Source organism: Pseudorca crassidens, chromosome 21 (genome assembly GCF_039906515.1).
Source record: "Pseudorca crassidens isolate mPseCra1 chromosome 21, mPseCra1.hap1, whole genome shotgun sequence".
Lineage (NCBI taxonomy): Eukaryota > Metazoa > Chordata > Mammalia > Artiodactyla > Delphinidae > Pseudorca > Pseudorca crassidens.
In genome coordinates this window covers 12,324,542-12,340,948 of record NC_090316.1, presented here as the reverse complement: position 1 = coordinate 12,340,948, position 16,407 = coordinate 12,324,542, and the positions used below count along the sequence as shown (strand labels likewise).

General features: G+C 40.8%; 1 protein-coding gene across 14 annotated transcripts in view; it reads right to left on the bottom strand.

Annotated features, from left to right (window-relative positions):
- The window catches only part of FUT10 (fucosyltransferase 10), a 238,557-nt gene that overhangs the window by 144,478 nt on the left and 77,672 nt on the right, over nt 1-16,407 (bottom strand). For 8 of the 14 annotated variants that reach the window (XR_010939501.1, XR_010939502.1, XR_010939504.1 and 5 more), the window contains exon 4: nt 8,367-8,524. Coding sequence is in view for 8 of the 14 variants with exons in the window: in XM_067721549.1 (XP_067577650.1) it covers nt 8,367-8,524 (158 nt within the window). In the remaining 6 variants the exon portion in view is untranslated. Of the gene's footprint in view, nt 1-2,361; nt 8,525-16,407 lie in introns of those variants that run through there. The other 6 variants (XM_067721552.1, XM_067721556.1, XM_067721551.1 and 3 more) reach the window with 1 other exon arrangement.

The following is a 16,407-nucleotide window of genomic DNA, read 5'->3' as shown; positions in this document are numbered from 1 at the left end:
AGCAAGACATGGAAGCAACCTAAACGTCAATCGACGGTGAATGGATAAAGAAGATGTGGTACATATATACAACGGAATACTACTCAGTCATAAAAAAGAATGAAATAATGCCATTTGCAGCAACAGGGATGGACCTAGAGATTATCATACTAAGTGAAGTAAATCAGACAGAGAAAGACAAATACCATATGATACCACTTATATGTGGAATCTCAAATATGACACAAATGAACCTATCTACAAAACAGAAACAGACTCACAGACGTACAGAACAGACTTGTGGTTGACAAGGAGGAGGGAGTGGGGGAGAGATGGATTGGGAGTTTGGGATAAGCAGATGCAAACTATTATATATAGAATGGATAAACAAAAAGGTCCTACTGTATAGCACAGGGAACTATATTCAATATCCTGTGATAAACCATAATGGAAAAGAATATGAAAAAGAATATATATATGTATAACTGAATCACTTTGCTGTACAGCAGAAATTAACACAACATTGCAAACCAACTGTACTTCAATTTAAAAAAAAGATTATAAAAATTCATTTTCAACGGCATCCCTAGAGTTACTGCAAAAATAAACAAATTATGGAGGGGGCGTCAGAGCAGATGTGTTTCATTTTCTTATTTCTGCTTCATCACCTCCAGGCTAAAGACATACACTGAAGTTGGGATTTTAGACCATGAAAACAGGAAGTAGAAGACATCTGGGATTATACTTTACTACCTAAAGATGTTCATCTAAGTGACCTGCATTCTCTCAGACTAGCAGATAATATTATTTCACTGGTGAAATGAGTCTTCTTATTGATGGTGTGTGAGCTATATACACGATGACTGAATGCGGCTTGTAAGATAAAACTTCTTCAGGTGCTGCAACTAAGTGAATATTGACTTGCCCCAGCCCCTGTACTGAAGGTGAACAGATGGAGTTTAGCCACACAGCAGGATGGCTTGCCCGGTGAGCACACCGTTGTTATTGCCATTCCCAAGTCAGTTCTTATTCTTGCCAGAAATCACATGACGTTGACAGGAGAAATGTCTCCTCTTCTGGGGAACAGGAATAAAACAATGGAGTAAAAAATGAAAAGAACAGAGAAAGGATTTGCTTTCAGACTTGCCAACTCACTCTGAATCTGAACTTTCAGTACTTTTAACCATCTTGTCAATATAGCACATTTAATACACTCTATCAATATAATCCACTTATATCATATCTCATGCTTCAAATAGAGTAGTAGAAATTCAGGAAGTAAATTCCATCTCAAGGGGCTCTTACAGAATAAAGAAACAAAACCTTCCTGGAAGTGGTTTGTATTTTGCTAAGGCGTTTCCATATTCATTCCCCTACCAGAATTAACACGGAAGCTCTATGGTGGCAGGGGTTTTGTCAGTTTCACTCACTACTATAGCCTCTTGGCCCAGAATAATTCCTGGCACATATTAAGTGCTCAATAAAAAATTATTGAGTAAATTAATAAATTCCAGGCAGCCTGACATTCTGAGTGACCCAAATAATGATAATTTCCTTGATAATATTTTAAAAATAATTTTCTTGTTCTTGAATACATTTTTTCCTTGTTTCCCTAGTGAAAAAAACCAAAGGCTTCTTTTCCTTCATGGAAAGTTCTGATTACCTTTTACCTTACCGCAATTTTCAAGTGATCAATAATTTTAAAAATATCCACTAGAAACTCCATTTTCCCTTATGGAACACTTCAACCAAAAAAACTAATTTAAAACAAATGCTCTCTCTCTTTAGTATATAACACTATTTCTTCCTTCCTTCAAATTATAAAAACAAACTAATAAACTAAAAACTCCTGGCCTTTCTCACCTTCTGAGATGGCCCACACTCTATCTGTGGAGTGTGTTTCTCTCTAAATGAATCCACTTCTTACCTAAAAAAAATAAAAATAAAAATTCCTTTACACGTCATCACCTCTGTTTCCATTCAATGTCAAAAGTAACATTTGTTAGTCTCATCAGGAAAGTCTCAAGAATCAGGAAGTTGTCAAGTTCGAAGTGGTGGAAATTAGTTTTCCAAAATTTTAATTTCCATTTGAAAGCTGAAATTTTATCATTGCCAACAAAGTCTATTGGTTCTCTTAAAGTGACAGGCTCACTACATTTCCATGAAGCTGACTGACAAAAACCCATCACTGAACAACCCACAGTTTGCCAGACACTCTTGAGCAAAAATGGTTTTCCAGGGAAAAGTTTAGCTCACAACTCAAACAATCACACAGTGCTTTTCTTTGAGATTCCCATTGTGCTTTGGTGTGCAGCAGACATGCTTTATATATACGCCCCATTTTGTCACATAGAATATTAAAAAGACATGTACTCAAAGGTCAACGTTTTATAAAATGAGTCATTTTTATTACTTCATCAAGGACATCATTAAGTAAACTGGCTTTATTTTTCTGTGAGTGTGACTCATCAGATGAGTCTGCAGTCACGTTTACTCTGTATACATAAGAAGCAACCTATGTGAGGCTCATTCCAAAGGCTCCTGGGATACTGCCCTTGCCTTAAAACCATTAACGGCACCAGCTACCTACACTGATAGTCTCTAAAATCTTTAATTACCTACTCAATCAGTTTTTTTTTTTAATTAAGGAGTTTGTGATAGTAAAATTCCAAGTATTCCTAATGGCCTATTGGGGCTGGTTGTATAACCTCCTCTGGTGAGCAAAGCTGGATGATGAAGTAAGTCATGGTTTGCAATGGGAAATAAAATAGGGAACAAATTTTTGACTTAATGTCCACAATTCTCCTGGAGACACTGATCAACGTTCAGTCCTGATTCACTTCAGAAGCTTCAAGAGACAAAGAGCTGAACGGCTCATGTCACTGGCTCCAGGGGGATACCACAGAGCAAGGGTAGTTATCAGGGAAGAAGCCCAGGAAGGTGAGAGGAGGTCTCTGTTGATCATGATAGGTCATACCCTCCTGGGGATACAGTCCACCTCTGACTGACCCCAGGCTTGGCTGTTAAGCCCAATGAGTTGAGAGGACAAAAGTCATGGAGGGTCACTCCTGCCCCTTCTCACACCTTGCATCCTGCCCAAGTCCTTAATAATCCCCCTTCCACCAGCACCAACGGGGTCACTAATTTAATGGGTTGGGCCCGGGATATTGATGAGGTCACATTTACTAGTCAGAGAGGTTACTATGACTTAAAAGGGAGCTCTCATGCAACGCACCCCATATTCTTGCATCCATAGCGAGTGGAGAGCAAAGAGGGCTTGTCTCCTAGGAGGTTTTCCCCTATTTTATTCCTGTTTTGATCCTTGGTTAATGAGTAAGCAGGGTGAGGACCTACAGACTTTCTCTCCTTTCTCTTGGCACATTGAACAGGCTGGTCCTAAGACTGAGAACTGAGAAACAGAAAGGCCATAGAAGATGCTCCTTAGGCTTCAAATCTAGATTATATGTTCAAATCCAGCTTTTACTGGAGTTCATTGCACTGGGTTTATTTGGGTTTGCACAGCTACTATAAAGAGGTCGCTGAGTTTCATTATGCTCTTGGAAACTTTGTGTAAAACTCCATCAGAAATCCCATGGAAGGGAGAGACAGTTATAGCACAATTCAAGCTTTCCTCTGTCCCTGGTTTTAATACCATCCGCGTATCACAATGCCCCTCTCACCTTTCTCCATTGTCCTGCTTGTATCTGCTACAGTGCCTACCACAATGCCCATCTCATAACAATAAATATGTTTGAAACAACTAAACGAAGAACAAAAGGGTACCATCCCTGGTCCAATCATCAGTCATTCCCTTTTCCTGAACCAATCTCAACCCGGGTCTTCACAAACAGAAGGGTGATGGCCACAGATAGCTGGAACAACTACAGCTCGCATTTACTGAGAGAAGTATGAACACAAGCTTACTTAATCATCACAACCACCTCACAGGGAGCAAACATGACACATGAACAAGATACAGCTTTAAAAGGTCGAATAACTTGACCAAGGTAATAAAGATGGTACATCAAAGAGTAGGGACTAAAATCAGGTCTTTCTCATTCCAGTCACAACTCATAATTCTATATTCCCTCTGAGTTCCTAAAGCATTTTCATTTCTGTAATCAAAAGGAAATAAAGATATATGTTGACATTAGAATTACGCGGTAAAGATATTATTATCTAAGATATTACCTAACGACAACAACAACAAAAATGGAAACAAAGGAAAGAAATTTCCGAAAGAAGGGCGAAGAAATTCTTTGTAAAATATTCAAGATTGCAAAGGTACTTGAAATATAAACTGACTACCTTTATTTGTGGCCTGTGGGCTTCTATACTGTTTACTTTGAAGATTCTAAGAAAGACATATGTCATTTATGCAGAGTTATACCCTCCTGACTTTAGATAATCAACATTATTCATTGAAAATTAACTTTACACTGGATTCCCCTAAGGAACTGTTGTCTTTAGCAGGAATTATGTGCTACTAATAATTTTTAATGCACAATATTACAATGGGTATTTCAAATTTCAAGTTCAGGTCTGGACTGTGCTTAGATCCTTAAGGTGTTCTATTGATACTGAGCCATTCTCCTACGTGTAATACACAATGTTTGACCCTGAAAGAACCATGCTCATTTTTGCCTTTGTCTTTATTTCTGAGAAGTGCATAGAACACTGTATGCATTCAATCTGTTACTAATAATGATAATGACCTCAACCGATATTTTAGTTGCTAGAATCCAGTCCTTAAGAGCAACAAAGAAGCCAGTCAGCATTCAGATTCTGAAACATTATATTTGCTACGTGACCAAAGGTCAAAGTTGCCTCCATTTTCAGGTGAAGAAGTAAAGACTATTAACTAACATTAGTAATCATTTTCTTCAATATTTCTGAAAAGGTTTCTGCCCACCTCGTCATACTGCTTTGAACATCAGTCTTTGAGAAAATCCAAGTAAAGCGTACTGAAGCACTAAACAGAAAGCTGCACTGCAGGAAGTCCTTCACAGCCATGAGCCGTTCCACACAACAGCCTGTGAGGTAGGACACTTGCTGAGTCATATTTCAGAAATGGAGTCACTGAGGTAAAGAGAAAGGTGTCTTATGATGGGGTCAACACAGCTAAAATACACGGAGGGCCTTCCATGGAACTCCAAAAGCAGAGCTCCCGTTTTGCAGATAAGAATCACTCCATGACAGCAATTATCACAGACGAGAGGGCATTATCTTATTAATGAAAACCCTACTGCAAAAGACACATATGTTAAGCAAAAAATAATAATAAAGTCTCAAATCTATGGGTACTCAAAGAGTTCCAAAGAATCCTTGGTTTATTTTCTTGAAATACACCTCATTTTTATTTTTTAATTTTTTACAATTTCTTTATTTTATTTTATTTATTTTTGGCTGCCTTGGGTCTTTGTTGCTGTGCACGGGCTTCCTCTAGTTGCGGCGAGCAGGGGCTACTCTTCATTGCAGTGAGCGGGCTTCTCATTGCGGTGGCTTCTCTTGTTGCGGAGCACGGGCTCTAGGCACATGGGCTTCAGTAGTTGTGGCATGCAGGCACAGTAGTTGTGGTTCGTGGGCTCTAGAGCACAGGCTCAGTAGTTGTGGCCCAAGGGCTTAGTTGCTCCGCAGCATGTGGGACCTTCCCGGACCAGGGCTCGAACCCGTGTCCCCTGCATTGGCAAGCGGATTCTTAATCACTGTGCCACCAGGGAAGGCCTTACACCTCATTTTTAATCCCATGAAATTCCCTCTCCTTTATCCTCTTCCTCCACAAAATTTTTATACCACATTAAATGAGCAATGATTTTATTTCACTAAATTTGCTCAGGGCTACATACTGCATACAGGTTTAGGGGGAATTTGATCGATGGACTCGTGAAGAAGAACCAAGCAGAACCAAAAAAACACATGAAATGTTGGGGTTTAAGACCTACATGCAGGGAATTCCCTGGTGGCGCAGTGGTTAAGAATCCGCCTTCCAATGCAGGGGACATGGGTTCGAGCCCTGGTCCAGGAAGATCCCACATGCTGCAGAGCAACTGAGCCCATGCGCCACAACTACCGAGCCTTCATGCCACAACTACTGAAGCCCGTGCTCCACAACAAGGGAAGCCACCGCAATGAGAAGCCCACACACCACAATGAAGAGTAGCCCCTGCTCGCCACAACTAGAGAAAGCCCACACGCAGCAATGAAGACCCAACGCAGCCAAAAATAAATTAATTAATTAAATAAGTTTAAAAAAAAAAAGACCTACATGCAGCACATAAGCACTGGGGGGTATCTGCTTAAGGCATTGTGAAGGAGAACTGAATCTACTCGATAATGTCTCATCAGAGGCACAAATCATATCCTGGGCTTTTTTTAAGAGTGGGGGAAAAAAGAAAGAGAAGAAAAGAAACAAACAAATGGGTTTCCCTGGTGGCGCAGTGGTTGAGAGTCCGCCTGCCGATGCAGGGGACACGGGTTTGTGTCCCGGTCTGGGAAGATCCCACATGCCGCGGAGCGGCTAGGCCTGTGAGCCATGGCCACTGAGCCTGCGTGTCCAGAGCCTGTGCTCTGCAACGGGAGAGGCCACAACAGTGAGAGGCCAGCGTATCGCAAAACAAAAAGAAACAAACAAATAAACCCATTTAAAATACAACTTAATTCTGGCCTTTCCAATCCTTTCCATTTTGATATTATCAGATAAAAGAGCAGAGAGATAAATAAATTCCTTTCCATCCCCAACACTACCCAATAAGTATGCTTCCTCCTTTAAAGAAGAGTGTGCTTCCCTTGAAAAACACACAGTGGCTCTAACCTAGTTTGTTACTGTCCTAGTAAAAACACATACAAAATGAAACTTCTTAAATTTTGATAATTAAAGAATGTTACACAGAAAAGAACTTCCAAGACCAGCCCAATCACTTCTTTTTAGGTACAAAAACTAAGGCCCAGGGAGGTTAAGATATTTGTTCAAAATCATAGTTAGTTAATGGCAGAGCTAGGATGGAGAAGAACCCAGTCAGAGGGGAGAAACAATGTGACCCCTCTTGCTGCTAAAAGAACGTACTGGTTTCAGTCCTTATTTCTCTGGCACAGTCAGAAAGACAGCTACGTAAGGAAGAGATCACCCTTGGCAGGAACAGAAAGGCACTGGCCTGCGATACAAAAGCCGCTGGTGCCGAGAGTATGCTTTCCTCATTTTCCCCTGATGCCACATCAGGGACATGAGCACCCAGGACTCGTCCTGTCCTCTAGAGCTTACGTCTTTCCACAATAAAGAATATCAAAGCCGTCACACATTGGGTGGCAGCAGGCTTTAGTGTGATCTAGAAGCCACCCCACGCTCACAAGGAAAGAGAACGAGAGACAGTGTTTTCTCCTTGTCTTCCGAGAAGCTCCAGTAGAAGCTCCAGGTAAGACAGCTGAATCTGCTCTGTGACGGGATCAGAAATGACAGGGAATGCTCCCAAACTGGCAGGGCTGCCCTCCACTGCAGGCTGCGCGTCACCCTAAGACAAGACAAATCCGCTTCCACACCACTGGAGTTCCCCAGGGCACTCACCTTCATGCTCACAGCGATCAAAACGCACAGGCTGTCCAGCCTGAACCACAGGACTCTCTGTACTATTCTGCTCAGTGGGATAAGGGAACAAAGGGAACTACTCACCACTCAAAACACACAAGGAAGAGGCAAGTCTTCCCAAGACGTTCGCTCCAGGGAGGAACGGGGGAGGACGCAGGGCAAGGTGGTGCTAAGAAAGGCGGGAGAGGTGGCTGAAAGTATGGAAGAGGCAGAGATGTGCTATGTTCTTTAGATTTGGGGAGACAGCGGATCAACCCCACGCAGCCTTCACTACTCACTCACATCCCTGGAAACCAACAGATGGCATCCCTCATTGCCAAGTTCTAACGCATTTCATGTTCCTGCTCAGCGTCGGAACACTGGGCTTGCCAAATACCAATAAACACAGCCAGTGAGGTGAGTGTGAGAATCCACAGCTACACCCTCTGCCCTCCTTGCAAGGACTCTTTCCCTGCAGCAAGGAAAACACTCATTCTACAGGAGGTGAATTTCCACACAAGGCGGCAGGGATGCGGGTCCAGACATGTACACTGAAGGTGACCAGTGTTCATACGAAATATTTCTTTTTTACTATAAAAAACAGAGAAGTGACCCCTAGGGGTAACTCATATCTATTATTCAATAGAGCTCACTATGAGTACTGCACCCATTAATTCTCATCCTAGTGGGTTGTCCACAGAGCAGCTATTATATTCAGATATCAAGGCAACCTAGAAAATAGAACTCTGACACTTTTTGATATTAGTCCTTGAATACTAGGGCCCAAAACTCTTGAGTTGAAAAGTTTTGATTCCTATCAACCAGCCACCTTAGTGCTTGGGCTTCTTTCTTGGATTGTTGGAAGCTTGGTATCCACATCTCTCGCAAAGAGCTCCGACGTGGGGCGAGGGGTGAGAAAGCAAACGCTGTAGGCTCTGGACAGCTCAGGTGGGTAATGTCTGCCTTCCATCGTTTGAGTGGTAAGCCCTGCATTGAGAGAAGGGGCGGGGGGGGGGGGGAGAATTAAAAACATAAGATAAGTTAACACAAGTCTCATGTTCCCTGAAGCAAGTACCTTCACTCCATAGAGTCCACAAAGTTACACGCTGAACAGTTGAAGGAGAAAGAATCTAACATTGAGAGTATTCTGTGCACTAGATACTTTGCTAGGTGTGTTACATAGCTTGTCTCATTCAGTCCTTCAATCCATTCAACATAAACAGTCTCGTGCCAAAGTACATTCTTATGGAATTTTATTTATTTATTTTTAATATTTATTTATTTATTTGGCTGCGCCGGTTCTTAGTTGCGGCATGTGGGATCTAGTTCCCTGACTAGGGATCAAACCCAGGCCCCCTGCATTGAGAACAAGGAGTCTTGGCCGCTGGGCCACCAGGGAAGTCCCATTTATGGAATTTTAGAACACAGGGAAAAAGGAAGAGATTCTACAACATTCCTAAGAGGAAAAGGCCAATTCTGAGGGTCAGAAGTTAGGATGGTTTTGGATTTCTGGACAGGAACACTGGAAGTTAAAAAGCAGTGGTGAAATTCATTGATGAATATTAACATTAGTTAGTTCAACTTTAAGGAGAAGAAGGGTATTTGCATAGCCTCAAAATACCTCCCCCCCAGATATTTATTAATTATTGTGGTGGTTTTTTTTTTTTTTATTGTGGTGGTTTTAACATATGTCCACAAATTATTTTATATTCCTCCCTCAAGGAGGTGAAGCTTAATTCTCCTCCCTTTGAGGGTGGGCTGGACTTAGTGACTCGCTTCGTGGAAAGAGAAAATTAGCAACTTCACAGAGGAAAAATCTAGCAGACACCACCTTAACCAAGTGATCAAAGTTAGCATCACCAGTAACATGTCATGTTGATATCATTTATCCTCTGAAATGATACGATGAGAAGACCTTTTTCACCCCTGTGGTATTATTCTCCCAAATCCAAAACCCAAGTCTTAACATGAGAAAACATCAGAGAAACCCTACGGAGGGACATTCTACAAAGTATTGACCAGTCCTCTTCAAATATGTCAAAGTTATTAAAAATAAGGAAAGACTGCACAACTGTCACAGACTTAAAGAGTCTAAGGCGACATGAGGAGTGATTACAGTCTGGTATCCTGGATCTGATCCTGGAACAGACAAAGGATATGAGTGGAGAAGCTGGTGAAATAGGACTGAAGTCTGTAGTTCAGTTCCTAGTAGTACTAACAGTCAATATTAGTTTCTCAGTGCTGACAAATGTGCCATGGTTATGTAAAATGTTAACATTAGAGGAAGCCAGGTGAAGAGAATTCAAGAACTTTGTACTATCTTTGTAACTCTTCTGTCAATCTAAAATCATTTCAAAATTTAAAGTTTTGTTTAAGCCAATAACAAAATGCCTTCAAAATTCTGAGAAAAACTGATGACCACTGTAATAGTTTACATTCAGCTAAACTATAGCTTAAATATTAAAATAAAATGAAGACATTTCAGGCAACCCCCATACACCAGGAAGCTATATGAGGATACAATCAACCCACAAAAGAGGGAAAGCTAAGAAAAAAGGAAGAAAACATACAGGAAACAGAAGTGTCAACACAACAGAAAAAGACAAGGAGATTCCCAAAATGCTGGGGAAGGGAGATCTCAGGCTGATGTTCTACACAGTGTAGAGGGCAGCCAGACGTATTGATGTATGTCAGAAGGCTCCAGGAGAGATTTACTCAGCAAGATGAAATGAACTGGATGCCTGGTATAGCTGAATGTCTTCAAAGGAGATTTAAACAATCAACAAGGATTGAATTAGTGATTAAAATTTTAAAATAAACAAGTAAGAAATAAGACAAGTATTAACTAGAAGGAAACCAAAAGCTGTACAAAGGGAAACAAATCATAGTATACTACATTGCTCGTATCTATCATCAGAGAAACACTGAATATCAAAAAATTAGTGTATAAGAGCATGTTATTTAGAAACATTGAGTAATAACCAAAATAATTAGATAACTATGGTGATTAGTGGCTGCTTCTAGGGAAGGAGAAAAGGGAAAAGAAGTAGAAGACTTTTTTTTAAAACTAACTTTGCAGAACTATTTGATACTTTAACCTATGCACATGTACATCTTTTTCAAAAAAAAATTTTTTTTTAATGTGAAGATAGTAGGGTTTCGGGGGTGGAGTCAAGATTGCAGACTAGGAGGATGCGGAATTCACATCCTCGCACAACCAGGGCACCTACCAGGCACCAGTGGGCGACCACGGACACCTAAGGGGACGGGAGGAACCCCCAGCGACCGGGTAGTACATGGAATGTTGGGGGGAATGAGGAGGGAGGAGAAGTGGAGGCGGGACGGGACTGGAGCCCCTGAGGGGTGGCTGGGGGAGGGGAAGGGATCCGACACTGAAGGGGTAAATTGGGGGACCATTGGGAGGGCAGAGGATCAGAAGGGAGCATGGACAGGTCTCCCCTGCCCACTTGGGCCCCCGGGAGCCTGCTGAGATCCTGGGCCTGATCTTCTGTCCACTGAGGCCTCCTCCAGCCGCATGGGTCCTGAGGGAGTGGGAGGGAGGGAAGGGGGAGCAAAAGTAAAGGCCAGACCTCAGGGACCTGGCACCCCTGGGGGGGTGGCTGGGGGAGGGGAGGAGTTCCTACACCCAGCGGGATCCACCCACAGTTAGGGGTCCAGTGGGGACAGGGGAGATGCTGGCGGAGACCCCTGAGGTGTGGCGTGGAGGAACAGAAGGGAACGTGGCCAGCGCTTTCCCTGTCCACTTAGGCACCGGGGAGCCTCTTGGGCTACCGGGCCTAATTCTCTGCCCGCAGAGCCTTCCTGCTGCCTGCAGAGCCCAAGCCCCCCCCACCCCCCACCCCCGCCACCCAGGGCCTTAACTCCGAACTCCGGAGGTCCCGCTTTGGATCTGCTGCGTCTCCCCTTCCGCACAGGTCCTAGGCAGGGGCCCCACCCTATGCTTGAACGTTGCCCCGCCCAGGCTCAAATGTCACCACCCCAGACTAGGTCCCGCCCCTACCTAACTTCCACCCCTGCCTAAACTCCACCCCCCATAGCCAAGGCTTTTTTTTTCTTTTTTCCTCTTTTAGATTGGGGTTCTGTTTTACCTTGCTGTTGATTCATTTATATTTTTATGTTTTCTAATAAATCTTTTATTTTTCTAATTTTATTTTATTCTTTATACTTTGTTATCGTTCTGCTCCTTTAGGCTTGTTCCCCCCCCCCCTTTTTTCTTTTTTCTGTTGTGGTTTTGTTTTACCTTGTTGCAGTTGTTTAAATTATATTCTTATTATTCCTAATATATTTTTTATCTTTTAAATTTTATTTTGTTTTTTATTCTTTGTAAATTATACTGCTTTTGACTGTGCCATGCAGCTTGCAAGATCTTGGTTCCCATGCTGGAGGTCAGGCCCGAGCTCCTGTGGTAGGAGCTCTGAGTCCAAACCACTGGACTAACAGAGAACCTCAGACCCCAGGGAATATTAATCAGAGTGAGGCCTCCCGGAGGTGCTCATATCAGCACCAAGACCTGGCTCTATCCAACTGCCTGCAAACTCCAGTGCTGGACGCCTCAGGCCAAACAACCAGCAAGACAGGAATACAGCCCCACCCATAAAAAAAAAAAAAAAAAAAAGATACAACAAAAAAATATGTTACAGACGAAGAAGCAAGGTAAAAACCTAAAAGACCAAATAAATGAAGACGAAATAGGCCACCTACCTGAAAAAGAAATCAGAGTAATGATAGTAAAGATGATCCAAAATCTCAGAAACAGAGTGGAGAAAATACAAGAAACATCTCACAAGGATCTAGAGGAACTAAAGAGCAAACGAACAGTGACGAACAACCCAATAACTGAAATTAAAAACACTCTAGAGGAATCAATAACAGGATAGATGAGGCAGAAGAACGGATAAGTGAGCTGGAAGATAAAAAGGTGGAAATAACTGCCAAGGAGCAGAATAAAGAAAAAAGAATGAAAAGAATTGAAGACAGTCTCAGAGAGCTCTGGGGCAACACTAAATGCACCAACATTCGAATTACAGGGGTCCCTGAAGAAGAAGAGAAAAAGAAAGTGTCTGAGAAAATATTTGAAGAGATTACAGTTGAAAACGTACTGTTTAAAGAAATTAAAGAAGACCTAAATAAATGAACAGATATATCATGCTTATTGATTAAATGTCTCTATATTGTTGTCAATTCTCCCCAAATTGACATACAGATTCAACAAAATCCCAATGAAAATCCCATCAAGCATTTCTGTAGAAACTGATAAAATGAATCTAAAATTTATGTGGAAAAGCAAAAGACCGAAAATAGTGAAAATAATTTTGAAAAAGAACAAAGTTGGAAGATTAACACTACCTCATTTCAAGACTTATTATAAAGCAACAGTACTCAAATATAGATATACTGATCAGCACAGAAACTGACCCATGCATATATGGCCAATTGATTTTTTTAAAAAGAAGCCAAGGTAATTCAATCAGGAAAGAATAATCTTTCCAGAAAATGAGGCTGATACAATTGGATATCCAAATAAACAAACCTCAACTCTTACATTATACCACAACACAAAAATTAACTCTAAGTGGATCATAGACCTAAATGTAAAAGTTAAAACAACAAAACTTCTAGAAGAAACAGAAGCAAATCTTAGAGACCCTGGGTTAGACAAAGATTTTTTTAAACAAGCTACAAAAAGCACAAGCTATAAAAGAAAAAATTTATGAGCTGGACTCATCAAAATTAAAAACTCTACATTTCTGTAGACACTATTAAAAAAATGAAAAGACAACCCACAGACTGGAAGAAAACATTTGTTAATTTTATAATTGACAAATGACTTGTGTTCACAGTATATAAAGAATTCTTACAAGTCAAGAATAACAAGTCAAACAACCCAGTTTTTAAAAAATGAGTAAAAGACTTAAAGAGATATATCACAAAAGAAGATATTGACAGCAAATAAGCCATTAAAAGATATTCAACATCATTAGTTATTAAGAAAATGTAAATTAAACCACAGTGAGATACACTATACACCCAATAGAAAGGCAAAAATTAGAAGAATGACCACACACCAACTGTTAATGAATGAACTCTCATACAATGCTGGCAGGAATGTAAGATGGAGAAACTCTAGAAGATAAATTAGTCGTTTCTCAAAATGTTAAACGTACATCTACCATATGACCTAGCCAATTCACTCCTAGGTATTTACGGAAGAGAAGTGAAAGCATATATCCATACAAAGATCTGTACATGAATGTTCACAGCAGCTTTATTTGTAACAGCCAAAAACTGGAAACAGGCGTGTGGATAAGCAAATTTTGGTATATCCAAACTTCAGCAATATAGAGAAATGGACTCTTGATACACACAGAATTGTGGATAAACGTCAACATTATCATGCAGGATGAAAGAAGCCAGACACAAAAGAATACACACTACATGATTCCATTTATACAAAATTCTAGAAAACTGCCTTGGCTTCTTTGTCAAAAGTGACAAAAAGCAGATGAGTGGTTGCCTGAAGAAGCGGGTGGAAAAGGGATAGATTACAAACAGACATGAGGAAACGTTTAGGGGAGAATAGAAATGTCTGTCATCTTGACTGAAGTGATGGTTTCACAGGCGTTTGCACATGTAATAACTAATCCAACTGTAAACTTTAAATATACGCAGTTTATTGTACATCAGTTATACCTCAGTAAAGCTAATTGTTTTAAGTTTATCTCAATTCTGTAAAGTTATATTCCTGGTTACTCCATGTTGTCTCCCCTATTATAGCCTCTTTGAGGACAGGATAATGTATCAATAAATGTTCTTTAACTAACATTAACTCCTGGGTTGGTCTCTTCAATACTGAAAGACTTTCCCCTACATAAATCAAGCAAATGACACCGAGAATAAGCCCACTCAGATTCGCTAGGTGTGAGGAACAGATTCAAGATGGCCCCATGATATCCACACCTCCTGGTATTCATGCCCTTATGTTATCCCCTCCCCTCGACTGTGGGTGTTGTCACTTGCCTCTAGCCAATAGAATATGACAAAGGTGAGAGGATGTATGTGATTACATGTATGTGGTTACACTCATGAGACTGTAGTACTGGTCTTGGCATCTCCCCCTCCCTTGCTGGCTTTAAGGAAGCAAGCAGCCATGTGGGGGAAGCACAGGACAGGGAACTGTGGGTGGCCTCTAGGAGCTGAGGGCAACCTACAGCCTACAGCCAGCAGGAAACTGAAGCCCTCAGTCCTACAACCTCAAGAAACTGAATCTGCCAACAAGCATGTGAGTTTGAAAGCAGACCTGTCCCCAGTTAAGCCTCTAGATGAGAACCCAGCCCTGACTGACACTTTGATTGCAGCCTTCCAGAGAACCCAGGTAAGCCATGACCAGAATCCTAACCCACAGAGACTGTGAAATAACAAAAGTTTGTTGTTTTAAGCCGCTAAGTTTGTGGCACTACTGTTTAAACAGCAGTAGATAACTAATATACTAGGTTTGTACGTTTATGACAGGAGGAAGCAGAATAGAGGAAGGGGAAATGCATTGAATATTCTAATAGTGTTTTGTACATCTAAATACCATGATTTAAACTACTATCAATTGTAAGATAAAAAATAATCGAGTTGAGGAGATCAAATTATTTCTTTCAGCTTTTATTTGTCTGAAAGAGAAAAAGTGAAGAAACATTTACATAGCTTACTTTAAGGCATACCATATATAAGCTGTAACAAATCTTATAAACACAAATGAAAACAGCTGGCCTAATACCCTTTAATTTACTTGCATGGTATGTTTTGTTCTGCTTTTCAATAATGAGCACATTTGTGTTTGAGAATTGTACCAAGTTCTCTGAAATGCAAGCAAAGCCTTCCAGTCACCTCCACTGACCACCTCTCTGGGAGCAATGAGAGCATGCTGGAGGACAGCTTACTCTGTTTCTCCTCAAAGACTCCAGAGAGAAGGGCATTCAACTACACCACCTTCCGGCACTCTGAAATACCACAACCAGAGAGCTGGTTCCGTGGGAAATGCACGAATGTACGTATCCTCCTATATCTTTGAAAAAGCTATTCCCCAATGTCACTATACCCTCTTTTCCAGTCCCCAGTAATCACCCCAATAGGGTTCTGTGAGATGCGGGAGCAGTTAGGGTTTGTGTGCTTCTTTCAGTTTTCTGTGAATATAATCTCCAACATGGAAAAGGATCGTGAAAATGAGCCCAGGCAAACCTTCATCCTCAGAAGTTCTGTTTTCTGCCTTGATATATTTTCCGAGTCAATCATTGGTATAGCGTGGGCAATTAATGTGGTCTCTACTTTCTCATGTGTTTTTTGCAGTGGCGTGTGTGTGTGTGTGTGTGTGTGTGTGTGTGTGTCTTTTGGTTTTTGCTGTAAGGTGGCCCTCTAAATTAGGTCATAAAGGAAGTCACTGGAAATCAGGATGCATTCCCTGAGAAGAATGATGTAATATTTAGTGTTCCTGTTGCTGACCAAGACGCTCAGCTTAAAATAAAGATTTTATGAATAAAACTTTGTTATAAGAAACCAGATAAAATAATTTAAATTCTCATCATTATTAAAATTAGGAAAATAATGTTTCACATATTTTAAATTTGTCTAAGCATATACATATTTAGCACACGAAAGCCTCATACAGTATGTATTCAATACATTAAAATAATTCCACACACTATTTAGGTTTATGTTTGGCCTGAAATTTCTATGCTAGCTAAAATAAACATTTAAATATTTAACAAAATTGTCTGCCTTCAGAGAATTTAGATAAAACGTTATGTGTATATGGGAGTCAAGGAAATGATGGGTGACAGCCAAGTAGGGCCATCTCATTTTTT